At 39.1% G+C, this 26,371-nt stretch overlaps 1 protein-coding gene across 1 annotated transcript in view; it reads left to right on the top strand.

The window, feature by feature from the left end:
* Wwc3 (WWC family member 3) overlaps positions 1-26,371 on the top strand; it is a 108,744-nt gene that overhangs the window by 26,614 nt on the left and 55,759 nt on the right. Inside the window, exons 2-3 of the mRNA XM_052171024.1 lie at positions 13,541-13,650; positions 16,996-17,199. Coding sequence (XP_052026984.1) covers positions 13,541-13,650; positions 16,996-17,199 — 314 coding nt within the window. The remainder of the gene's footprint in view (positions 1-13,540; positions 13,651-16,995; positions 17,200-26,371) is intronic.

Genomic DNA, 26,371 nt, shown 5'->3' on the forward strand with positions numbered 1-26,371 from the left:
TCGCTATGGTTACCAAGAGTGACTGTATAAATACATCCTGAAGTATTGTTTTACAACTATTGTTATTTTAAGTTAAGAGGACTATTTTACATCAGTATACAAATGAAATAAATACAAGCTTAGAACATACTATGCATGGTACAACCCTTATGAAATGTGATATACTTCAATAGTTTAAGGATTTATTTTCATGTGTATTTGTATACGCATGTGTGGAATGCAGGTACCCCTGGAGGCTAGAAGATGGTATTAGATCTCCTGGAGATGGAATTATAAGCAGGTGTCAGCCACCCAACTTGGGATCTTTCCAAGGGCCAACTTCCTTTCTCTGAGGTTCAGAAAGGAGGACTCACATGTGCCCCCCAGAAGATACTGTGGTCTCCTCTGCACATGTACAGATAGGCCTGAGGTTTGACAGGAGCTTCAGGGTGGAAGGGCAGAGGTAACCTTTGGAACTTATATGAGCCCTCCAGCCTTCTCCTAACTCAGCCAGCCCACTTCTGAAAGTGCTGGTAAACAGTCCTGAACACCTGTTGTGCTCAGTCTCCAAAGAAGAAGCCATATATCTATCACGTTGGAGGCCATTCTTCTAGACCAGTATCTCAAGGCTCAAATCTGTATACCTACTCATGAGTTATATTCCCTCGAGACTAGCACCAACTTAAAAAAAAAAAATCAAACCTGCTGTATGTGACACATATTTGGGTTGGCAGGCTACATTCAGTGTTGATCAAGTCAAGTCTGACTCATTCTATATATGCAACAGAGCATCTGCTAAGCATGCCCTAGAGTTCCACTGGGGTTGAGTCAGAGTTAGAGGAGATGCCAGTCTAGCCCTTGAGGCACCAATACTAGGGGAGATGTGACATGTAAATAGGCATATCGTAGAATATAGTAAATACTGAGGCCAGTCATAGAAAGGCACCTTGCTCAGGTACTGAGTCTAGACAGGAGGAATATGGACCACAATTTGGAAGAATCAGGAGGTGGGTGGGTGGGAACTGTGGCAAAGAGAAAGAACAATTCAAATTTGGGTACAGGGTTACTGGAAAATCAGATGGACAAGGGGTCAAAAGATCTCTCCTTGTTGTCTTGATTTCTGAAACCTGGTTCTTTTATAGCTAGGGGATTGCAGAGGACAGCTTCTCTGGTCAGACAAATTTTTAGGGCTCTATCATCAGCCAGAGGGGTTTCTACTACCATCAGTCATAGAAAAAATTGTAGCAGATGGTTGACACTCTAGAGCTGAGGTTTCTAGGATAGTATGCATAAACCATCCAACCCTGACCAGTACTGCTTTTGGTGAGCTCAAAGTGTAAAGAGCTCAATGTGTAAAGCACATGCTTGATTTTAAAGACTTTATACAATTAAGAATATAAATATCACAGTTATACTTTTTATAGTCAGTACATTTTTAAATGATAGTGTTTTTCAGTATATAAAGAATAAAGTATTTCATTATAGTGGGTTAGATAAAATATGTCTTTACAATTAGTCATACCTGTATCTTTTCCTTTTAAATTAAGTGTTTGGCTTTCAGTGTCACAGTACTTCCCAAGGAAAATCATTTTACTAACTAGGCTAATTTTGTTTTTATTTCACCTCACTTTTTATATCATTACAGCTTATACATGGAGCAGAACAAAACGTTTTTATGTTATCTGCGGAATGTGAGCTTGATGGGCTTGCAGTGAAATTCTTTTTCTTGCTCCTGCTGGGTGACTGGGATTGGATTGGTCAGGCCTCCTCTGGGTGTGGTTTCCTTTGGGTGGTACACTAGCAGGTTAGTCTGAGGTCAGAGTGCTTTTAAACTATGTTCCACTCATACAATATTATGCTGCTAAATCAGAATAATAATGACATTCTTCTAGTTTTTACAGGAAAAAAATAGCACAGAAAGAAAATAAACCTTTATGGAGTATGAAGTAACTTCCAGAAGTTTCTACCTTTCTGCTCCATCACTCATCTAGAAAAGAGGAAGGAACTGAGATAGGAGATTGAGTCATTTGTCTGGGCTCAACAACATTACTATATAGTTGTTCACCTTTAAAGTTTTAGAGAATTGCCATTGTCTGTTCCTATGAGTCAATAAAATATATATTGAGGGACCTTCCATTCAGTCACTCATAAATTGATGGTATGTCCCAGATCTTCTCACTTCCGTCACACCAGTGCCTGAACATGTTTTAGAACTAGTTGAATAAGATGACTGTGAGAGCTGAGCCTGGGAAGTTTGGACCATTTCCTAAATGCCTCTTCTATTGATTTGTCAGCACAGTTTATTCTTTGCTGGACGATAAAACATCTTGCCAAGATCTTGCCTCTAGATTGTCTTCTCTTGCTACTTCCTTTTTTATGGATAAGCCTATATTTAGGAAGCCATATAATGTATATGAAGTTGGCTTAGTTAGAGAATCAGAACAAAAAGATACAGGAAGTTTTCACTGATATTTCACCTGGCTTTAGTAGCCTTTATTTTCACTACAAAGTACATCAGCTTTAAAACAGTGATGTCCAAGGAAAACCTGATCCTGGCCTCTGGAGTCCCATGTTTTTCATCACCTGGGTGTTGTGATATCAGTTGCTGATTTTTTTTTTTTTTTTTTTTTTTTTTTTTTTTTTTTTTAGTTTTCTAGTAGACTGTTTTCTGTCCAGCCACCTCCATACAGTGGTTTGGATTTCTGAAATCAACTGGTTTAATTGATTAAACACCTCATTGTTTTGCTGGGGCCTCCAGCTTAGAAAGGTGAATCTCAAAGAACAGAATTCCTTCATTCAAGAAGCTCATTGACTAATAGGGAAGGTAATGCCATTATTGACAAGTAAGAATTGACAATGGCTGTAATAGAAATGTAGACACTGATCTTTCTTAATCTTTCCTTGTAAAACTCCAGAGTATATATGTTGGGGTTGGGGAATGGAACAAAATTCTATAGTTGCTTACATATCTTGTGGATCACTAAAGAAGCATCATCAAATGAGATGAAATAGACTTTTCACAGATTCAGATCATCTTTCTTCCTTTGTCTGGTTCTTCAAGTATGTTATCCAGCAAACTGTTAAAAAGTCATTAGTGGATCTAGGCTTTCTTCCATGGTGTGGCTCACCCATCTTTTGGGCCTTTGCTTTCATCTACCTACTACTTTGCTTTTGGACAACAGAATAGGGAAGAGAGATGGCATGGGGATCCTGTCAGGAAGCCATATGTGTGTGTGTGTGTGTGTGTGTGTGTGTGTGTGTGTGTATGTGTGTGTGTGTGTGTGTATGTATATACATATATATATATATGTATATACATACATATATATATATATGTATATACATACATACATATATAAAATTAACCTCACATATACTCAATTAAAGCCCAGCCACAAAACCCTACCCAAGAAAGAGAGGCTGTGAAGTATGGCCTTTCTATAGATCCAAGAAACACATATCACAGTTTCTTTTCCATTATTTTGAGTAAGAAGTACTCAGATACATCCTTTTAATATTGGCTCAATTAATGGAACAGTCCCATTTTATTGGCTGTTGAAAAAAGCACTTGGCACACTTAATGGGATTTTGTGACATGAGTGATACTGCTTCTGGACTATTAGTAACACTGACCTTCAAACTTAGGCAAGTGGGCTGTGACCAAATTGCTGCACTGGGCAAAGCTGTGCCCCAAAGAACATGACAGTGTGTGGCTTTGCAGATAGGAGGTGCAGTAAAACATGCATACCTGATGGGAATTTGTGCTCCTGGGAGGGATATGGTCAATTAGAAGAATCTTGGTAAGACACACCTACTTGAAGGCTATAGGTAATTATTACAGCTTGTGGCCACCAAAGCAGCAATATAGATCTGGTGATGTGCCTTTTGTTTGTCAGAAACCATTTAGACTGGGGCGAGGGCTCTTGCAAATATACTAGTGAATTGTTTGGGGGTATATCCAATTATCTTATATAATTTTCTTTTACAGAACTATTTCCATCTATGAAAGTTGTGTACAGCTCTTTACCTTGAGGGAAGATCCAGGAGTAATTTGTACTTCAGAGTAGCCCATGAGTTTATACATGTCCCTTGACAGTTTTGTGTTAGTAACAATAAAAAGATTAGCCAAGGCTTACTTTAAAAATTGTTTATCCTCAAAAAGTCTTTATCTTCTTATTCTGGATACACAATTTTTATTTAGGAATGATGAATTCTAAGGATCTGTCACTGACTAGGACCTTCACATTTCATTAAGGCATCACATGTCAGTTGTAATGATTAGACTGTATTCTGAGTAATATTATTCTTCACACTAAATTCTAGAGTTGGGACTTGATAATTAGCACCAGTTCCATTTTTATACATATTCTAATTAATATTTGGGGCTAAAAAGGCATTTAAACAAGTAATCCTAATGGCTTTTCAAAACTAACATGGCAGGTTTGTTAAAACTTCTGCAGAAGGGATGGAAAAATGCCTTAGCAGGTAAGAGTATTTGCCACCAAGTCTGGTGAACTGAGTTTTATCCACCAGGTCCCACAAGGGGGAAGGGGAGAACTATAAGATATTCTTTGACCTCCATGCATTCACTGTGGGAGATGCATGCCCATGTATATTTGTGAACAAACACACGATAAATAAATGTAATAAAATTTTGGCAGACATCCAAAGAATCTTTTTTATAAAGAACCCTTGCAACTTCATTTTCAGGGAAAGCAATATCCCAAGGAATCTGTTGCTTGCTACTAAGTGAGAAGCTTGGCACTGGGGTATAAATGTTATGCAGCCAAGTTTGAAGAAACAACCAGAACAGCACACAGAGTTGAATTCACCACATAAGTAACCACAAACAAACTGTGTCCAAGTTCCGGTGGACTTCGAAATATACTAGGAGCCAGGCATCTTAGAAAAGGTGAAGGAAGTCATTATAATTTCTTGAGGATTGGTTGGCTCTGAAATTGAGATTAATGGTGTCCTCTCTGAATAGCATATTAAAAACAAGCATGCATTGGAAATATAAAGATCACTTTGTTCTAGGAGAGTGGAAAGTGTAGTTCAAGGGCAAAGGATTACTCTGGCCTCCTGATAACAGAAATATGTACAGAAATGTGTGCTTTGTACTCATAGTTCCTACTAGTGGCCTCTACTTTTCAATAATTTGATGATTAGTATGGATTGGGCTAGTCCCTTGAGTCCAGTCTGAGTGTAAGCTTCTAGGTTCATCCTCTCAAGGCCCTGCTGCCTTCTAGTTGCTGCCGTGCAGTGGGCGAAGACACCTGTGCCCTGATATCTGTAACCTGTGAGCAAATTTTTTATGTGGCCAAAAGGACTTTACAAATGTGACTCAGGGCTATTTTGATGGGAAGATTATTGTGGTGGGCCCCATGTCATAACAAAGGTTTACCTAAATGGAAAAGAAAAAGCAGAAAAGACAGCAGTGTTTCTTAGAAAATAGGAGAAGGGGGCCGTAAGCCATAGTCCCAGGAGTTAGAAAAGGCAAGACAACAGTTTACCTTCCTGGCTAGGTGTATCCATCCGGCCTGTGGCTTTGTAGACTACACATGACTGAAGGTAGCTATGAATATGATCCAGTGAAAAATCAAAACCTTCGGGCATTATGAGACTTTTATGTTTTAGTTATTCTGTTTTGTAATTTGATTTCACTGTTTATTATAAGCTTGAACTTTTTAAGATGACAATTGTAGTGTCAAAAGGCTGGACATGCTTAGAAAATGTAAAGCAGACATCTGTAACTGTTAGGTATCTTCAGACCTGAGATTGGTCAGAAAATAGTGGGTCAAACAGCCTTTATGAACTGTGAGAGAGGAAACTCAACTCTTTGAAACGACTGCTTTGGTTGTAGGAAAAAGCAGGCAACCCAGTCTGAAGCAAGTGCTGGTGCAGTGAGATGGCCTGAAGGGGACTAAGTGCCTGCTGGTCTCTACACTGCCAAGGAGGCCACAGGCAGCCAACGTGACCCCATGAGGTTCATCTGGTTATCCTTAGTGTAAATCGTTCTTAATAGAAACATGGGCTAGGGATATAGCTGAGTAGCAGTGCACTTGCCTTTGCCTGGCCAGTTTTAGGCTGTAGGTTCAGTGGCTCATATTGGGGAAGGGGAAGGTATTAGGAAACTGAGGCTCAGGGCAAAGTGGACTGACTCACTCAAGGTTTAATTCATGAGAGTACCCAGCATTTTTGAGTTGGCATTTAGACAACATAGCAGGATGTAACAGCTTCCACCACTCTCTCAGTTCATACTACCCTGCTCTGTGGAGGCCAAAACATAGATTTTCTCAGATGTGAGTCTGCCATGGCAATATCTGTGGGTTGTGGTTCAGGAGAAAAAGTGGTTTGTCTGATTTCAATTTGTACTGTATTCTTCTGCTTTTCCTACATTCTGAAAATGCTGTTCAGCTTATGCCACTGTTGGGCCTTCCTGCCTGTTCTCTCTGGGTAAATCACACTCAGGCCAGATGGACTTATTCTGAGCTCTGGAGTACATGTATTAAAAATATCTCCAGAGAGTGGTGACAGACCTTACTTCTTTAGCTGGCGGGAGCCTAAGGTGGTAGCTAAGCTCTTTGGCAGTATGTGAACAAGTGTTTAATATGAGTGCATGTTCATTATTTATCATAAAGAACAGACCATTGGGGCATGCTTGAACTATAGAAGCCTGGTGAATAAATAGGTCTGCTACACAGAATGAAAGATTTCAGATCTCAGAAAGTAATGTGAAGAGAGCTAAAAGACATAAATATCCAACTAGGAAAATCAGCTTATGAAATTATGTGTGTGTGTGTGTGTGTGTGTGTGTGTGTGTGTGTGTGTGTGTGATATCATTTGTGTGTGAAAAATCAGGGAGGGGAGAAAGCTAACATGTGAGTCTAGGGCTTCTGTATTATTATGAGTGTTTTCTTGCTAATCTTTAGATTTTACTATCTGGTTTTGTGTATTGAATTTAAATAAGGTAGAAAAACTTCCCAAAGCCCAGTATTACTCCACTATATAGATAGATCATGTTTTCTTCACTGATCAGTTGAGGTTTGTTACTTATTTCCATCTTTGTGCTATTAAAAATAAGATTTTGCTTTGAACATTAGAGTATAAAATCTGTATGTGTGTGTGCGCTCACACACACACAGAAATTTTCAGTTTTTTATGTGTATCTACTTAGAAGAGGGGCACTGAGTCAAATAATATTAAGTATACACTTAACTCTTTAATAAATTGCTAAATTGTTTTCTAAAGTAAATGGTTCTCATGGGTATTTATACTATTCAAAATTTGGACTTAATATAGATGTTACTAGTTGGACAGAGCTTGGGTAAATTACATTAATCCCTTGACTGAAAAACTGTACAAATACAAGTTATTTATTTAGCAAGCATTGTTGAACACCTATTTCATTTCATTTTTCTTCCTTTCTTTCTGTATGTCTCTGTGTGAATGTGTGAGTGCTCTGGTAAAGCACAGGTAAAGGTTAGAGAACAACTTATAAGAGTTGATTCTCTTCTTGTAACATAAGTTCTGTGGATTAAACTCAGGTCAGTGGCCTTGGCAAGAGCCTTTACATGTTGAGCCATCTAGCTAACTCTGAACAACTATTTTATACTGTGTCCTGGACAAGATCAAAGGCACTGTATATGAGATATTTGTTTTCAAGGAGCTTGAGCTATTCACCTGTTTCAAGTGATGTTTGCATATAATTTATTGACAATGGAGGCAAAATCTCTATGCTATAGTGCTAAGTTAGTATGTATAATTTCTAGAGAGACTTAAGAGTTAAATGTTACAAATTTAAGTAAAAAGGATAAAATAGAAATTTTTATGTACTGTGTAATCATGACTATGTCAGACATTTAAGTCTGTTTTTATAATTTTTTTTTATAATGAAACAAAACTAACCCTTCATCTGTGTATGAAAACTGTGGGGTGGAGTAGGTGGGTTGCTGGGCAGGAAAAATTGAAGAGGCTGGACAGGAGATGGAACCTTGGGAAATAGTATGCTGTCTGCTAGACTTGATCCCTTCCTCCTCTCCTCAGACAATGTGACTCCTATTTGATGTACTTTGCCTGTTCCTGGCCTTACCCAGACATCAGCAATTGCCCTGCTGGGTAGTTAAATAGGAGGCTTTTAACTTTTTTCAGTGGGAAAATAGCTCTTCAAAGTTAAAGCCTTAACCATGTTTTTGTAAGAAGACAAAATTGAATTGCTTATTTATTTGTTCAAAGAGCATTATCTAATCTTTTTCCATAGATTAGAAAGGATTCCAGGACAAGAGCTGAGAAACTGCCCAAACCAGCTAATCTACTAGTCTTGATGATTCCAGAATGTTCTACTTGGGGCCCGCCTAAGCGCCTCCCTTGCAAACAAGCCCACTTATCTCCATTTTAAACATTTGGATCTGTCTGACCTGGGGAGGTGGGTGGGAGTGGTGAAAAGCAATGAGCCAGCATGGTTTTACTCCTGAGCAAAGGGAAGCCAGAAGTGTCAGTGTGGGGGATTCCTACCAGGGTTGGGTGAAACACAGCATAGACACCAACCTTAGAACAAAAGTGCCTTGACTTTGTAGTTTTGCCTTTTTTGCTGTTTGTTTAATACTTTTTATTTTCTAAGATTATAATATAATTATATCATGGCCTCTTTTTCTTTAATTATTGTTATTGCTGCTGCTGCTATTGTTGTTGTTGTTATTGTTGTTGTTGTTGTTGTTGTTGTGGTGGTGGTGGTGGTGGTGGTGGTGGGGTGTGTGTGTGTCTATCTATGTGCACGTGTGCTTTCTTTCTTTTTATTTTGCTGGTGTGAGATTATTTCCTGTGTTTTATATTGGTGTAATTAACATCCTTTGGTTATTGTTTTCTTTCTAGTGTCTTATCTGATCTATTTATTCATTCCTAAAAATAAAAATGCTACCTGCTCAGTCCGTATAGTGTTACTTACATGTATATCTTTTCAGGGCTGACCATTTGGTATTGGATAAACAGTTGGTGTGCTCTCAGTTCATTTTTCCAGATGGGGACTTACTATGTAGCTCAGCCTGGCCTCCTTCTTACCTCAGTCCCTCCAGTGCTGGGATTATAGGCATTTGCCACCATGCCTTACTTTGTACTCCTCCCCTTCATTCATTCATTCATTTATCCATTCAGAATCAAGTCAATGACTTTTATTACTTAACATGTTTCATAGAAAAAAAAGTATGTAGGAAATGGGTAAGGGTTGTAAAAAAAAGAATAATGTGTGTTTCTATGCATCACTACTTAACATAGCTTACCTGTGTGTTCAACTCTGGGACTAGTAAATATAAATATATTAAAAATTGATAACATTTGCAACTTAGAAAATATTCCCCTTAGTGATGAGGTAATCACAGTGTTGGAAATCTTATCTGCTTGGTAGTATTAAAAGACAGCTTATATAGTAAAAAATAAGTATAAAGAAACAAAATAAAAGACAAAATTACGCTTCAATGAACTCATGATGGTAAGCCAGGCTGTGGTAGCACATGCCTTTCATCTCAGCACTCATTTGACAGAGGGAAGTGGATCTTTGTGAGTTTGAGGCCACTCTGATTTACAGAATGAGTTCAAGGACAGCCACACAACACAGGGAAACCTTGTCTCAAAAACCCAAAACCATCCAAACAACCAAACAGAAAAATTTCATGATGGTCTTCATATGTGTCAGTGAATAATACTGTAACATAGGAAGGTCTTGGAGATACTGAGACATTTGAGTCTTTGACATTTTATTGAATTTCTTCAGATTTCTGGGTTTGAATTTTGTCATTTTTAGTTTCAGTCCCCTTTCCCTTGTTAATGAGCTACACTGTTTTCTCTTGGTTTCTGCTTCATTGTGGTATATAAGGAAGTATGGGAAAGGGGAAAGACTTCAGGGCCTTGGGGAAGGTTGGAAGGAAGGGATGACAGTCCAGAAGTGAAAAGGATATAGAAATGTCAACCTGTGCCTTATTTTTTGAGTTGTGTTTGACATATTTCTTTTTGTTCAGTTCCAGTAAATATGTCCTTTTCTTTTATTTTTGCATTCAACTGAGTCTGGATGTTATTTAAAGGTTTAGCCTTTCTACATACTGAGCAATTTTTGTTGTAACTGCATTAAGTTCATATAAGCTATCTGCTAGCATTGCCAGTTTTGTTTTTTCCATCTTTTTGTTTTGATAAAATAACACAATCACAACACATTTTTTTTTAAAAAAATGTAAGCCAAGTTGCTGTGAGCCATTTTGGCTCTTCCTGGTTCTCACTGCCTTTGTGCTGAGAAGAATTCTATGCTTTTTTCTCCCCACAATGTCTTGAAAGCCATATGGTAAGATGTAAAACATTGTACTTATTGGTGTCAGACAGTCCTGAAGATGCCTGAATTCTCTAGAACTCTTCTCATGGGAAGGCATGCATCCTGTGTTCATTGGTAAATACAAGAAGGAATCTGACTATGAAAGGTAGTTTTAGGGTTTGGAGTAATTTAAATTAAAAGGATTGATTTTCTCAAATTGAAGACATGGATATTATTGTAGGGGTACTATAACTGAGACTCTCAGTGAGGATAGGAAGGACTTTCTCAGGAGGAAAGCAAGACTGTCTTCTTTTACAAGATTTCTGCTGGGCTCTGATTGAGTAAGGCTGCTAATAGTTATCCTGTGGAAGAGGTACAGAAATGTAGTAGATATGGCTCAGAGTACATATGGCAATTTTCAAGCCCACTTACCCAATGAATGAGTCAAAAAAAATGAAAGTTGCTTCCAAAAGGAGAAGGCGTTTGGGAATTGCACAAATCCTTGCTAATGATTTTTGAGCGGTGAAGTTGACCTTTTCAGGTCTTGAGAGGGTAGTGGCTTTAGTCACAGGCCTAAGAAAGACTGAAGGCACTGGTGGTAGACTGAAGTGGGCATGGATTGCACAGGGACATGGGGAGGGGTGCATCAGGGAGAGAGAATCTACCTGGAACAGAAGTGGTTTGGGTATAGGTGTTGAAGTAAAAAGTACTAGATCTTTATGGGCTTATTTTGAGGGACACCAGCCCAGGGGCCTGGAACTTGTACTTGTATGTGTGTGTTTTCTTGGAGATGGAATTAAGGGTCTTACACATGTTAGACAAGCATAATATTGCTAAGCTATACTCTGAGCCCAATGTTGTGCATTTTTGTACAGAGCCACTTCATTTGAGGAAGAGTCTTTTTCTCCCTGCCAAGTGAGGGTTGATAGCTGGCAAGACAAAAGTATCATGATATTTGTCCAGGATGAAACCTAATACCTTGCATTTGGTGTTGTGTATTTGCTTCCCAATGAAATCTAAGGTCTGTCATGAATGGTTCCCAAATCTCGCCCTGAAAAGTCAGGAACTATCACCCTAAGAATTCCACTTTTCAAATCTCAGACAGTGCCCAGAGGCAATATCCTCATCATTCATGTGATCAAACAGATTCTGGAGCTGCATAACTTATGAAACATTTATTCGTGAAGTAGTGTTTTCCTAAACACCTTTTTGACAGAATAACATTTTTTTTTTGATATTGGTACAGTAAAGACATGATGAGGTAGCTTAAGCATCTTTGGAATGTGGTTATGTTTTTTCTCAAAGCTAGTGGTCTGAGAGAATGTGGTGTGTGCTGTGGATTCTGAGACCACCTTCAAGGACTTCATAACTTTTCTGTGGTTGTAGAGGTCTTGCTGTTGACATTAACTGAACTCCAAGAGGTGTAGCTCCTCCTTGGCTTGCATTGAGGCACTCATTCTGTGCATGATTATAACAATTCATGTTTGACATAGAAAGGAAGTGGAATCAGGAGACATGCCAAAATAAAATTCATCAAAATGGCAGAAGTACTATTCAGTTTTCTTTCAGAGGAAAGAGTATGAAGTTGTTATTAGAATTATTTAATTTTCTTTATAAAAAATGGAAACATAGCATCTTATAATTTTCCAGCAGTTCTGAAGTCTAAAGTAAGTGGATTGAGCTCAGCAGTCCTGTAAAGATATGTTTCCCACTTGCAAATGTTAATTAAATTATATCATATATGTAAATAACCTTCAGATATACCTGTCTCTGGGCATGGTTCTCTAGGCTTATATACTTCTATGACTATCTACTGTGCTGGGGTGGCAATGATATATTTAGGGTACAGTTTGCATTAAAGCAGAATTAATTTTCCTATGATCTGTTCCCAACCTGCCACTGCTGGCTTAATATGGGAAACATACCATCACACTATTTTCCCTGGAAGTAAATCCTGTTCCAGATGTGGGCTGTGGGATGAAGCGGGGGAATGTGTAATAAGTTGGTCTCCTCTGCAGTTCTCTTCCTCCTGCTCCTGCTCCTCCTCCACCTCCTTTTTAATGTACCATTTTGGGGAGGATGTATATAGCCTAATTTTATCTTTTATATATTTTTGTTTTTGCAATGACCATAGCTTCTTGAAATCATAGGTTTAAAATGTAGATTAAATGCAGATAAGGGTCAGTGTTCTGATAGTGTTTATGATTTTTTTTCAACCATCTGAGGAGAGAGAGAGCATTGCTGTCTAACCAGTTTGGGGGAAATCTCATGGGGACTAGCTATGGTTTTGATGTCTTCAATTTTCTGCAGCCAGGGACTTGAACAGAAGAAGTGGGAGGACTGAGCTTGTGAAATTTAGATTGTCAGATTCCCATGCATGCCAGTCAGTGTGCATTTATAGAGACAACCAAAGAGATAGCTGCCCAGACCCAGACAATTATAGGTGTGTCCTGTTTTATACAACAGCTGCTGCCCTCAAACCGGCTTGTCAATCAACATGATCATGAGAATGGGGGAGGGAAGAGGCTCTGATTTAAAAAAAAAATCCATGTTACACCCTTTACTTTCCCTATCTCCTGCTAAGCCCAGGATCCCTTATTCAGCTTTCCTTCAAGAAGAGATATTTGTAGGAATTGTGCTTTGACTGTTTTTCTCTAGGAAAATAAAAAAAGGACTCTTTGAAATCTTTGAACCCTACTGTACAAGGAATGAAGGAAGTACTCACAAGGCATCCCACTATATTGCTAAGTTTCTTGGCTTTTTATTTTGTGCAGTGGTTGTATTTGATTTATTAGTGGAAAGAAGACTATATTGCAAGTACTTTGTACATAGACCTAAAGCAGTGTTCATGTGTATTATGTGGAACTGAAAGTTGTGAGGGAGGGCATTTCTCAGGGAGGGAGAACAGAGCCTAGTTCTCTCCTATTCTGGAAGAGTTACATTCCTTTGCCATGGCCTCATTAATCACACTGTGGAAGAAGACGCTTGCCTTACTTGTTTGGTTAGTCATTGTCAATATCTGTTTTCACTGGTCTTTAAAGTGTGCTTTGCAATAGAATGAGGCTTTTAATTGTGTTTGTACTTACATGATTATCAATCGTTACTTAACTAGACTTGGTAAAATAATTTTCAAGCCATTAGGTTGGGCAAAATCTATCAATTAGATAATATGAATTATTATTCTATACTAAGTAATAATTTAGATCAGCAAAGTTATTCAAATCTGGTCTGACTTTTGAAATTTGTTTTTATAACTTTCTTTTGCAGGATAACAAAGCCACTGACCTTTGCTGATTGTGTTGGGGATGAACTTCCTTTAGGATGGGAAACTGTATATGATAAACAAATTGGAATTTATTATATGGACCACATAAATAGTAAGTAGATTGCTACATTTGCATTGTTATATGTGAGAGTTTTTTCTTTTTTTCACATAGATTTTCAAAAATGCTAAACCCTTGTTCTGTAAAACAAAAAATGATCATGGTGCCCAATGAAATATTTAGGTTTTGTAATATGGTATACTCTGTTTTCCTTTGCTGAGTAATGAATACACAAAGATATTTTATATAAGGAATAAATTCCCCAGGCATCCAGGAACCAGAAAAAATCCCATGTTGATTGCAAAGTAGATTGATTTGTAGTAATTGATTGCAAAGGTACGCATTCTTAGAAGCTGCTGTGATTGTCCTCCCCCCAGAGGCAATGTCTGGAGACATTTCTGATAGCCAAGCCTGGGAGAGGTGTTTTTAGCATGTTGTGGGTAGAGACTGGAGGGGGGAGGTTTCCTCAACATCCTATAGTGCTTAAGATGGCTCCACCATAAAGAATGAGCATACTTCTAATGTGAGTAGAGGTGAGATGTAAAATTCCCCACTCAGAAGCTGCACCGCATTCAAGATCTGTTCTCTAGCACTTGCTCTTGGTATTCTGCCTGTTCATTAGCCTTCTTTGAGCAGATCTTAAGGTTCTATTTCTGACTCTTTGCATTATCATTCTAGTGCCTCTTAGTACTTTTGTCGTTGTCATATTGCCCCTGGGGCCATGTGAAGCATGACTTTCCCTTGGCTTGTTTTCTGTGCTTCAGTTTATTAGGTATGGCTGTATACCCATGTTGTTTTTTACCTCTGTTATTTTGACATTCTTTCCTACTCTGGGCTTGTGAGGCTGACTCCAAAGTTTATAGTTGCTTGGATCTGAATCTTTGTGCCATAGAACTTGGAACAATGGACTTTCTGATGTGGGACACTGAAACTAGAGCAGTTCCAGCTTTTCCAAAGCTTAGCCAATGATGATTGGTGAAGGGGAAGAAGTTACTTCCCTGGTTCTGCTGCTTTTTAGGCAGGTATCCAAGTGTCAGGAAGTTTTACTGCAAACTGGAAAGGACAGAAGAGAAGGTGAGAGACTAAAGCTAAAGGTAACCTTTTCACTGGTTCTTAGCATGCCCAGCATCTCATGACTGGATGTTCAGGGGAAGATGGTCGTCTAGACTTGTCTTCCTAGCTAAGTTTCCAAGGGGAAGTTTTGAATACATACTCTCTTCCTCTCTGGGTCCTCTGGATCATGGGCATTGGCACTGTGGCCATATCACTAGGTTTTGTCCTTCTTAGGAACTGGTGGCATGGATGTTTATGCTTACCAGATGACAAAGGCAATGGGTCTATAAAGATTTCCTGGGAAACCTGCCTGTTACTGTGGAGAGGGGACACTTTCCAGCTAGTCTTCCCTCGTAAACCAAGCTGTCTTCTCTGGTATCCCCTTGTTTGCCACTGCTGCTTTTCTCCTCACTATGTCACAACAAACATTTCTAGAATTCCTGTATATTTCCCATTGTGTTATAACCCTTGGGACACAGGAGAATGAAACAAGTTCTCACCTCTTAAGTGATTATTACTCTCAGAAGTGGGCATGAACCTTATGAGCCAATAGAGACAAAGGATTTTTTCCCAGCCACCATAAAAGCATGTCCCACCACATAGGAAACAGTAGGTGAGGATGACAGTTGTAGTGTCATACAAACTCCTTGCCTACAGATCTTCAGAAAATCTAACTTTGAAATTCTTTAAAGCACAAAATCTGAGGAATCAAGTATGAACATGGGAATTGTACAGGTTGATGATGAAGCAAAGAACTGATAGATCCTAGACCGGAAGCCTACAAGGTTCCCAAGACCCTCTGGGGCTCTGGAATAGTGGAAATAATGCTGTTCACCTAGCTGGTTATAGTGGGTCTCACAGATGAGTAAACATCAGGAATATCTGGACAGTTATTAAAAAGCCCTGCCTATGTCCCACATTAAGCCAACAGTTTCTGAACTCTGGTGCTGTGGTAGGGCTCTGACGTCTGGTATTTTGCATTTTTCTTTCCCTAATTGAATGCTTGGAGAGCTATCTAAGAGTCTGGGGTGATAGTGACAACTGAAAAGGGCAAAGTAGATGGGGAGAGTATTTCCAAGGAGGTCTTAGTTTGGAACATTTACTCTGTCTCTGCCTCAGTCTCTGTCTCTGCCTGTCTCTGTCACTCTCCTGTCTGTCTCTGTCTCTCTCCTTCCCTTCCTCCCTCCCACTGTGTGTATGTATGTATGCACATGTGCATGTGACAAACAACATATAATTTACCTTTCTAGCCCTTTGAAGTAAAATGCATATATCATAAAGGAAACCATTTTAAAGTATACAGTCAAATAGCACTTTGTACCTTTGCGCAGCTACGTCTAGTTGCAAAACACTCTCATTTGACCCAAAGGGGAAACCTACCTCTTTAAGCAGTCACCCTGCAATCATCTTTCCCCCAGTCTCTGGTAATTACCAATCTGCTTTTTATCCCTGCGGTTTTGCCTATTCTAGACATTTCATATCCATGGGGTCAAACACTATGTGCCCTATTGGGTCTGGCTTCCTTCAGTTAACATTGTGCTTTTAAGACTCCTCCGTGTTGGAGGCTCTCTGTGCTATTCCAGCAAGTCTTCATGACCCTTAGCATGTTATGGCAGGGGAAACTCAGACCTGGATTTCTTTGAGGATAGGAGTCAGGTTGATTCTCAATGTGGCTAAGCTCAGGTGAGCCTAGTTGGCGCTACTCACAGTAAAAGGGAAAGCTTAGGAGGAAGCAATGTGTGCTGTGTATTGCCTGGCATGGTCTTGCAGTAAAAGGCCATTGCATGAGAATGATTTGTGCTTTGACAGCTAGCTTACAATTATTTTGAATCTGTGTAGAAGGAGTTGAAGTCAGGAAGCAGGAATTCCACAGACTGGAATTAGAGAAAAGATTGGAGCTGGAGACATGTCTGTGCCCTCCCCAGGCCTGAAGAATGAGAAGGCAGAAGTGGGGAATGTTACAGTTGTGTCAAGAGATTAAAGAGGTCAAGAGAGAATACAAAGACAGTATTGGAGGACAATAGTGTGTAAATTATCCCACATTAAAGAGGTCTGTGAGAAGAATGTCATAAATACCCTTTAGGTTTACAGTTCTGAGCTCATTTAGGGTCATCGCCAATGCTTATTTTCTTGTATTTCCTTTATTTTTATCTCTGTAGCATTTTCTTGTCTGAGCTATGGGTACCTCAGTAGAAGGTGGGCCACTCTTCATTAAGGTTCATGATGTAGACTCTTCCATATTGTTCATTCTGGTAATTAGTTAATTAACTAATCATGTAAACACCTATCAGTCAACTTGCAGAGTTCACCCTCAGCTCATTTGTGATTTTCCCTTTTTCACTTCAGAGCTTACCCAGATTGAAGATCCAAGAGAGCAGTGGAGGAGAGAGCAAGAACGCATGCTGAAGGAGTATTTAATTGTAGCCCAGGAGGCTCTCAATGCCAAGAAAGAAATCTACCAGATCAAACAACAGAGATTTGAACTAGCTCAGGAAGAATATCAACAACTGCACAAGTTGTGTGAGGATGATGGCCGTTCATATACCAGCTGTGAGTTGACTTGTCTCCTTCAATGAACATCTGTTTCTTTAAAGCCACTATCTTGGCTGAGTTCTCTGAATATGGTCAGTTAGTTGTATTTGGGCAAGTCAACTTTGTAGAGTCTTAGTCACATACTATTAGGCAATCCATATTTATTACATTGTCTGTGTTGCATCCAGATTCTGGACTATTGTGGTGACTAACAAAGAAAAATCAGGTATGAATGGTAAAAAGTAAACATCCATACAATTTCATGCTATGATGTGAAACAAGTTCTCATTTCATGATTGCCAAGTTTCACATGGAGGGTTCTGCTTAGAGATGCTCTCTTGAGAAAACCACAGAGCAGCTTTCTGAGTGCTGAGTGGGGAGATCCAGGAGTCTATAGCTATGTTAGTCTCCTAGCTGTGTAAAGGCTGTTCCTGGGATTTAGGACTTCATTGATCAAACACTAGGAAGTCTAACCCAGGTATTTCTGATCCTTAAATAAGAGGCTGTTCTCTGCTGATCTCAAAAGGAACCTTGGAGGATTCCATTTAGAGGCTTCCAGAGGTGGGCTCTCATTTTACTAGTGTTTACCAGGCACCTAGGTGTAGAAGGATCCAGGTTCAGTTTCAGAATCCAGAACCTTTTGTGATGTGAACAGTCACTATTTAAACATTCATGACCCTTTCCAAAACAACGACCTTGGAGAGGCAGAGAGAGAGAGAGAGAGAGAGAGAGAGAGAGAGGGAGAGAGGGAGAGGGAGAGGGAGAGAGAGAGAGAGAGAGAGAGGAGAGAGGAGAGAGGAGAGAGGAGAGAGGAGAGAGGAGAGAGGAGAGAAGAGAAGAATATGTATGGACTTGGTATTATTAGGTTTTGCTTTTATCAATACCTATGTCTAGTTAAGACATGGTAGTGGGGAACCTACTACTGATACTGCTTTATTACCAGGTATTTACTCTGGTAACAGAGCTTTGACCACTTGAGATACAATCATAGCTTTTTTTGTACTGCAAGTCAGAATGGAATAGAGACTAGAGATCTGTATCAATTGCTCTCTACATTATTTTTTTGAGACACAGTTCCTCACTGAACCTAGACCTCCCTGATCAGGTTAGACTGGCTGGTTAGTCTACCATGTGGATTCCAGAATTCCAGTTCAAGTCCTTGGGCTTGGCATCGAGTGTTGTACCCATTAATCCATCTCGGTACCCCTTTCTTTTTCTAGTTTTATTAAAACAGAACTGTAGGTTAATGATTTAAAACATTTTTACTTTTTTCCATACCCTTTCAAATTATAAATTCTTTAAGTTCTGTTTGACTCCATCCCTCAAAATGTAGCACACTGGGCTTTTTTCTATTTCTTTACATTTTCTTTTGTGAATTAATTTTGACACATGGAGGTTTTTAGAAATAAGTTGCTGGGACTTCTAAAAGGAGTATAGTTGCTGCTGATTTATAATTCTATGGTTTTTTTATGGCCCATCATGTAGTCCTCTCATAGTATCAGAAGGTCATAGACTTAGAGACTCAAGATTGCACTGAGCTGAAGCATTGGCTTATACTTGGGTCTGAAGTCATATAGTTAGCAATTTTTAATTTTACAGAAAGTTCCTTAACAGAAACAAGTTTAATTAATATAAGATTAGCACTTTTTGTAGCTAAAGAAGAGGTGGATATTGGCAGTGTTTTGTTGCTCGATTGTTGTTTTATGTTAGACCTAACTAGTGTTGTATTTCTTTCCAGAAATGCTTATGTGTTTTATTTGTTACATGTTTTGGTTACGTCTCTAAGAATGGATCTCAGTTCAGACTTTAGAAGGCAATAAATGGTATGGAGAGATAGCTCAGCAGTTAAGAACACTTGTTCTTGCAAAGGACCTGGGTTTGGTTCCCAGCATCTGCCTGATGGCTCACAACTGTATAAATCCAGTTCCAGGGGATCCCAGGCCCTCTTTTAACCTCTGTCAATACAAGGCACATGTGACACACCAACATACAAATGAAAAAAGGAAAACATATTACACATAAAATAAAATCAATAAATCTAAAACCAAATTTTGTTTAAAAAGGAAGGAAAGAGAAGGAGTATATGTCAGGAAAACTTGAAAGAACTTTCTTGTCAGTGACTGGAGAAGGAAAACTTAGTCAAAAGAAAGTATGTTCTATGACCTGGCAACTACTAGGTTAACTTGGCCTGAGCATGGAGGAGACTCAGCAGTATATGACATTGAAAATACAGATATCCTTAAAGTACTTGATTTTAGGAAGATTAAGTGAGGCCAGTATGGTGCTGAGCCTATGGAGCAAGGTTTTTCAAAAGTCCAATGGAACTGAGGCACTGACAAGATCAATTTTTATATTTCTATGGGCTTTTCATTCCTTTGACATTTAGGCAAATTAATTATATTCAATTACATTCCTTCTTCCAGTTAGAAAGACTCAAGATACTGTTTGTGAAGGGACTTCTGTTTTACTTGGAGAAGTAACTTATGACTCTAAGTATAGTGATGTTAGGACATGTTAAACAGGTTCTATCACCTGACTTGCCAGAAGTAACCTTCTAAACCTAGTATATCCAGGAGTAACCTATCTTGAAGGCCAGAGTTGGGCCTGTCTGTTTTCAGGAAAGAGCTGGAGATGCCAATTGAGCTTCTTGGGGCCTATCAGCTCACCAGGGAAAAAGTCAGCTATGAATGGAATCTAGGAGTTAATCCAAGTGATTTATCAAGTGGCTGCTGTCCCTAGGGTTTCCACCAGGTCTTTTCAGTGTTCTGTTTAACCTGAGCTACTGATTACAATGAGGAAAACCCTGCTAGTCATGACTCAACTGAATTCTTTCTAGCCACAGGGTAAAGTTCAGTAGAGTTCTGTTGGCTTAAATATCTGTAATCTAACAGATGTCTTATATGCCACAACAGAGGACCTGGGACCATGTTAGGAGCTTCTTCTGGCTGGATCCGTGGTACACCTTGGCTCCAACCAGCTACTTTGGATCTCTCTGTATGCCAACTGGTCAAGCAAGGAGATAGCAAGCTCCTTGCTGTGGTACTGGGAACTGAGAGAGCACTGTCTACCTAGATTTGCTTCCTATTAATTAATTTTCTCTATTGAAATAACTTGAAGCAAAAGCAAAACAGTATTTAATAACCTAGTGTTTTGAATATGTTAGTATGATTGCCAATCATGATCACAAGATATGATCTTCATTGTTCTATAAAGAAATTGAATATGAGGCTGGGGAAATAGTTTAGTAAGTGCTTCCCTTGTAAACATGAGGACCTGAGTCCAATCTCCAGAAACCATGCAAACAGGGTGTGGTAGCACATGTTTCTGATCCTAGTACTAAGGGAGGTAGAGACAGGTGGATCCCCCAGGGAATCAGTCAGCCTAACCTACTTGGCAAGTTCCAAGCCAGTGAGAAATTCTGTCTCCAAAAGTTGCTGCTTAAGAAGCAAAATCTGTGTCTGTCTTTGATAGTCACTTGCATGCATACTAGCATATACATCTATTCTGGCACACAGATGAGCAAGCACGTGCGCACACAAGCACAAACCTCAATGTGGAGGGGGAGAGACAGAGAAAGGAGAGAGAGACAGAGGAAAGGAGATAGGAAGAAAAGAGAGTGAGAAACAATATCTGTAGGACTAAAGATTTCTTTAAGGTTATGTACCTAGGAGATGATAGAATTTAAATTGGAACCCATATGTGTTTGTGACCTTCAGTGCTCTGTACTCTTTCTTAAATAAGGAAGAGGCATCTCAGAAGTGCTGCTTGCAATTTTGAAATACATTTGGCACTCCTCCATTTTCAAGTTATCTGAAACTGACTGACTATAAATTAATAAGGTGTCTAGAAATTATGCAAAATACATGGGACAACTACAAGGGAGAGTACTTTCTGTTTCTTGACTTTCTTGTGTCCCACACTGGATCATTAAACTATCCATTCATTTTTTTGCACAGATATAATGCCTGCTGTTGGTATGAACTAAATGTAGGGGACAAAATTTATCCTTAATGGCTGATTGTCAGGAAAATGAGGCAACAGTGATAAACATAGAAACAAACTAGAACAGCCATGTCTAATGCTGGAACAGAGGGTGTGGAGAGAATTGGAGGAGCGGAAGTGCATTATGTCCACACCCTTCACACATTTACCCCTGAGCTATATAGAATCACCAGAATGAAGCTTTATTCACCAGAAAGAAAAGATTTTGTGTCAATATTGGGCCATCTGGTATCTAAGAATATCCACGCCTTGACCTTTTTTTGTTCCTGACTAAAACAGACTCAGATGTTCTGCTGAATTAGAGCAAACATGTCTCCAGGAACAGAGATCACAAACTGAGCACCTGAGCTCACTGCCTGGTATACAGTCCTATTTAATGCTTTGTATATCACGGGAGATGAAGCAGTTCTATGGTGGACATATCTCTATTTTTCCTACTGTTCCATTTTGCAGAACTCTCTCCTACGTGTTTCATTGCAACATATTCCCCTGTTTGCCTTCCTTTTACTGATTAATGCATTCTTTATCTCAGCAATTTTTTTCTGTAGTTACTCCCTCATTCTTGTGAAACTCTAGCCTCTGCTTGAATTCATATGAACTATGTGACAATTCACAGGAGCCTTCGGAAGAAATGTTTGCCTGGGGTAAAATTGTACTCTGAGCCACAGGTCTGCAAACTATGTTAGCCCTGCAGGCTAAACTCTATCAATGCAGGTGTTTGCAAAAACATTTTCTTGGAACTGAGCCATAACCATTCACTCACTTATTATCTATGGCAGTTAAACAGCAGAATCAGGTATTTGAGACAGACTATATTGCCCAGAGAGCCAAACAAACATAATTCATATTTCTCTCTTTATGGAAAAAAAAGTTCTATCCCTTAGTCTAAACCAGCAGTTGTCAACCATGGGAACAAGTCTCCTGGAGAGGGCCTTTATCAACTGCTAATGCCTGTTAATTATCTAAGGATGGAGTTAGACATTTTACTGTTTGTTCCTTTAAAGTTCCTCAGGTAATTCCTGGGTTGAGGTCTGGTGGTCTAGATTGACTGTGACTTGTCCCATCTGGCTGCAGGAATGTAACTTTATTATCATGGTTCCAAGAATGAGCTGAGCTGCCACAAAGTGTCTCTGGGTGCCTGGGAAAGAGGCAGTCTTATCTCCGGTGAGAACATGCTGACTCATCCTGGATTCCTTGGTCAGGTGGTGGCAAAGCTTGACCTTATCAGCCATCAGTGCTGCCAACATTCTTTCTGAGGCTCCAAGCCCATCCCACTCAGACTATCTTCCATCGGCACTCTGCTAAAGGTTTTCTCATCTGCTTGTCTGGTTTAGGATTGAGAGCTTTAGGCAATTCTGTCATCCTTTTGTTTCCCTTTCCACAGGCAGGTTGGAGCAGGCCAAAGAAAAATAGATCAGCATTTTTCTCACATGTTAAGTCAGCAAGCCTGAATTCTGAAGGCTACAGGAGGGCATGCCTATTTACTGAGAGCTAATCCCCAAGAGCTCAAAAAAAGAAAATCTGTGGTTCCTCCTGTGAATTATGGCATAGTTTAGGTCAAGTCACTACAAACTCAGATGTTTCCCTTATAGAGGGGAAACATCATTCTTTTCTCTACTTGATAAAGAGTTTTCTGACAATAGGTAAAATACAATTGAAAGGCAGTTTTGTGATAATATGTATAATATTTTGCATTTTGTGATCCAGCTAAAGCTATAACATTGTTATATCATCTAAAGCAATATTATATTCCTAAGCAAGTTCCTTAAGTTATTTAATGCCTTTCTACATTGAACTGTCAATAGAGAAGAAATTCTTGAGGTAGATGTCTGGTCTTTATTATAAACATTGGGTTGGAGATAGGCACCTTGTAATAAATGTGACATGTGTGCTGTGCAAAGGGAATCCAAGGTATTTTTTTGGACTCTCAGAGTGGTTCTGATAGATTTACTGGAAGTGAGGATTTTATTTATAAATTGAATTATACTATTAAAAGTTTTGCCAGTGTTCACAACTATTCTTAGCATCTAGAGATTAAATATATTTGCAGTCTTGGATACTTGGATTGCCTTGTCCCTCATCCCAGAGATAGACTTTCTTAATTTTAGGGAGTAAAAGAAATGATTTCAGTGCAGTAAAAGCTGACATTTCATATTGTTTTAGCTGTAGACATGGAAGACGTGCCTGAACCCATGTGCCTGGACACTATCTCCATGGATAATGGAGTCTCTCTGAGATTTGGTTTGGAGCTTCTGAAGTGATAGTCTTGTTACATTGAGACTACCATCTAGATCTTAAGTATGTTGAGGATGACTACTGGTCAGTGTTACAGTTTTGTTAGGGAGAGGTTGCTGTGTAGATGTCCAGTAATGTCCATCACAGCTTTCATGTGTTTCTCAAGTCCCCTTCTATTATTTTCTATGAAGTTTCAGAAGCAGGAACAGTTGAAAACTTTTGGTTGGTGATTCTCCATGTTACATAGTCTCTCTCTCTCTCTCTCTCTCTCTCTCTCTCTCTCTCTCTCTCTCTCTCTCTCTCTCTGTGTGTGTGTGTGTGTGTGTCCATGTCCAGGTGTACACATGTGTGTATGGGGGCACACATGAGCATCTGAGTGCAAATGTATGTGGAGACCAGACCTTGGGTATTGTTCTTCAGGGGTTTTACTTTGCTCTTACTATTATTTACTTCTTGGAGACAGTATATCTCACTGATTAGGCTAGTCTGTCTGGCCAGCAAGTCCCAGGGATTCAGCTATCTCAGCAGTGGAATTACAAACACCTCCCACAGTGCTTGGCTTTTTATGCAGCTTCTGTGGCAGGTACTTAATGGACAGAGCTTTCTCCCAAGCTCTGTTTTTACTAGTTCTTAACATGGAGTCTAATGTTGTTGAATTTTATTACTAGGGTTTTTGGTTAATTTAGAGCCTCAGTGGGAAGGATTGCAGATGTTGACTATTGGGGTGATCCTCCTGATTTAAGTTAACAAGTTTAACTTGAGTGTAAGGGAGGAGATTAACAACCCTTAGTCTCATTTGCTTATTAGCTATTTAACTGGGGGGGGGTGTGTCTTTAAGTTAGGTGTAGGGGTTGTGTGTGATGTGGAGATTTTGTGTTTATGGGGTATGGGTACAAATGTGGGCATACACAGCATGTGTGTTGGGGTGACGGGGCAACCTTAGATACTGGTCTTTATTTCCACCTTGAGACAAGCCATCTTGTCCTTTCACATCTGTGTATGCCAGGATACCCAAGAGCTTCTGGCTATTCTCCTATCTTTATCTTGTTGTAGGAACACTGGGATTACAGATTTATACTGGCTTTATGTGAGTTTGGGAGATTTAAACTTAGGTCTTGATATTTGCATAGCAAGTACTTTGCTCATTGAACATTTTCCCCAGCCCTGATGTCGAGATTTTATATAAATGATTTTTGTCTGCTAAGAACATTGTGTAAAATGCTAGAGATATGATATCCTCAGCTATTAAGAGCACGGACTTCAATTCTGGAGGACCCAGGCTTGATTCCTAGCACCTACATGGTGGCTCACAAATTCCAGTTCCAGGAGATCCAATGCCCTCTTCTGGCTCCATGGACACCAAGCACTCCATGGTACACAGATGTACATGCTAACAAAACACCCTTACATATAGAATTTTAAATCTTTGAAAATAATATTATTTGAGCCATTCATTGTTGATCTTAAATGAAATCCATGAATTGGGTAACACTGAAAGTTATAGAATTTGAAAAGACATTCTTATCTAAGATAGAATACTGGTGTTTGTGGAGGGCATGCAGGTCTGTTGCATGCTATGAAGATTTCTATGAATGATCTATATTCCTAGCCTAAGAATTGGAGATTTTATTCTTGTTTGTGGCAGGGTCTCACTCTATAGCCCATGCGAGCCCTCAGTTTAAAGCAGTCCCCTTGTCTCACTTTCCCAAATCCTGGATTACAGTCATGAGCTACCACACCCAGCTAGGAATTATGTTATGAAAATATTTTTCTCCGTGTCTTTGAGAGATCACAATTCTAAGTATAAGACAATTTGAGATAAAGTTGGCAGACAGTGCACTCTTCCAGATATTTATTTCCAGTATATTCAGTTGTTTGAAGTTCTGACTAAATGGGGTTTAAATAGTAGATTTTCCATAGAGCTGTTTTTAAAATAGTAGCTCTGAACTGCTCAAATTAACTTTGGATGTGGTTCTAATTGAAGTTTTAAATAATCCTGCTGTGTAAGCTACTTGATGGTTTTAAGATGTCCTTTCCAATATAAAGTGAGGGAAGGATCTTGAATTAAATTCTAGTTGTAAGCATCTAAGTTAACTATAAGAGGAACTGTTTGTCATAGGTACTGAAATCACAGGAGGCTGAGGATGATTGGGTAGCTTGACTCACAGATGAAAACCATGTAACTGAGGAAGAGAATAGACATCAAGTTACCATAGTACAAACCACCAAGAATCCAGCTATATAAACAAAGGTGATAGAAACAGAAGGGAAAAAATAACAGCTTAGATAGGCAAGAGCATGGAGAGAGAGGAGAAGCAGCTACTGTCTGTATCAGCCACTGGAATGCAGGAAAGGGTTTGCAGCTTTGTGAGGACAGAAATGGGCTTCTTCACCCCATATTAATATGATTTAAACCATTTAAAGATATGATGTCTTTAAAAAGCATTAAATCAGATGTATGACACTGTTTAAGAATCTGTGGATTTATTTAGCTAGACATTCAAACAGACCTAGAATCAAAGTGTGAACATCTTACTTCAGTTTCCAGGGAACAAGTAACTTGTGGGTAGACTGCCTCAATCTGGTTAGGCTGACATAGTAACTAGATTTTGACAGAACTAAAAAACTGTCATATAATTTTACATATTTTCAGTGTTCCTTTGTTTTCTTTCTCATGTCAGCAATTATCCATGTGGAGAGTATAGACAATAAAGATAAAACCTTTGACATGCAACCATGGAGAATAAAATAGTTAACATGAGTCTATTAGGCCCTTCTGTGTATTTATATGGGAAAGGGAGTAACAAAGAAAGAATAGTTTTCCATATCATAATCTTTTCTTCCCTTACGTCTGTGTGGGCTTTACCCATCATAGATTTGTAGTAGAAGTAAACAGCTTATTTACTTGGAGCTTATGTTTTCTTATGTGATCATTTAGTAAATCTTAATGCAA

This window comes from Apodemus sylvaticus, chromosome X, assembly GCF_947179515.1.
Source record: "Apodemus sylvaticus chromosome X, mApoSyl1.1, whole genome shotgun sequence".
Taxonomy (NCBI): Eukaryota; Metazoa; Chordata; class Mammalia; order Rodentia; family Muridae; genus Apodemus; species Apodemus sylvaticus.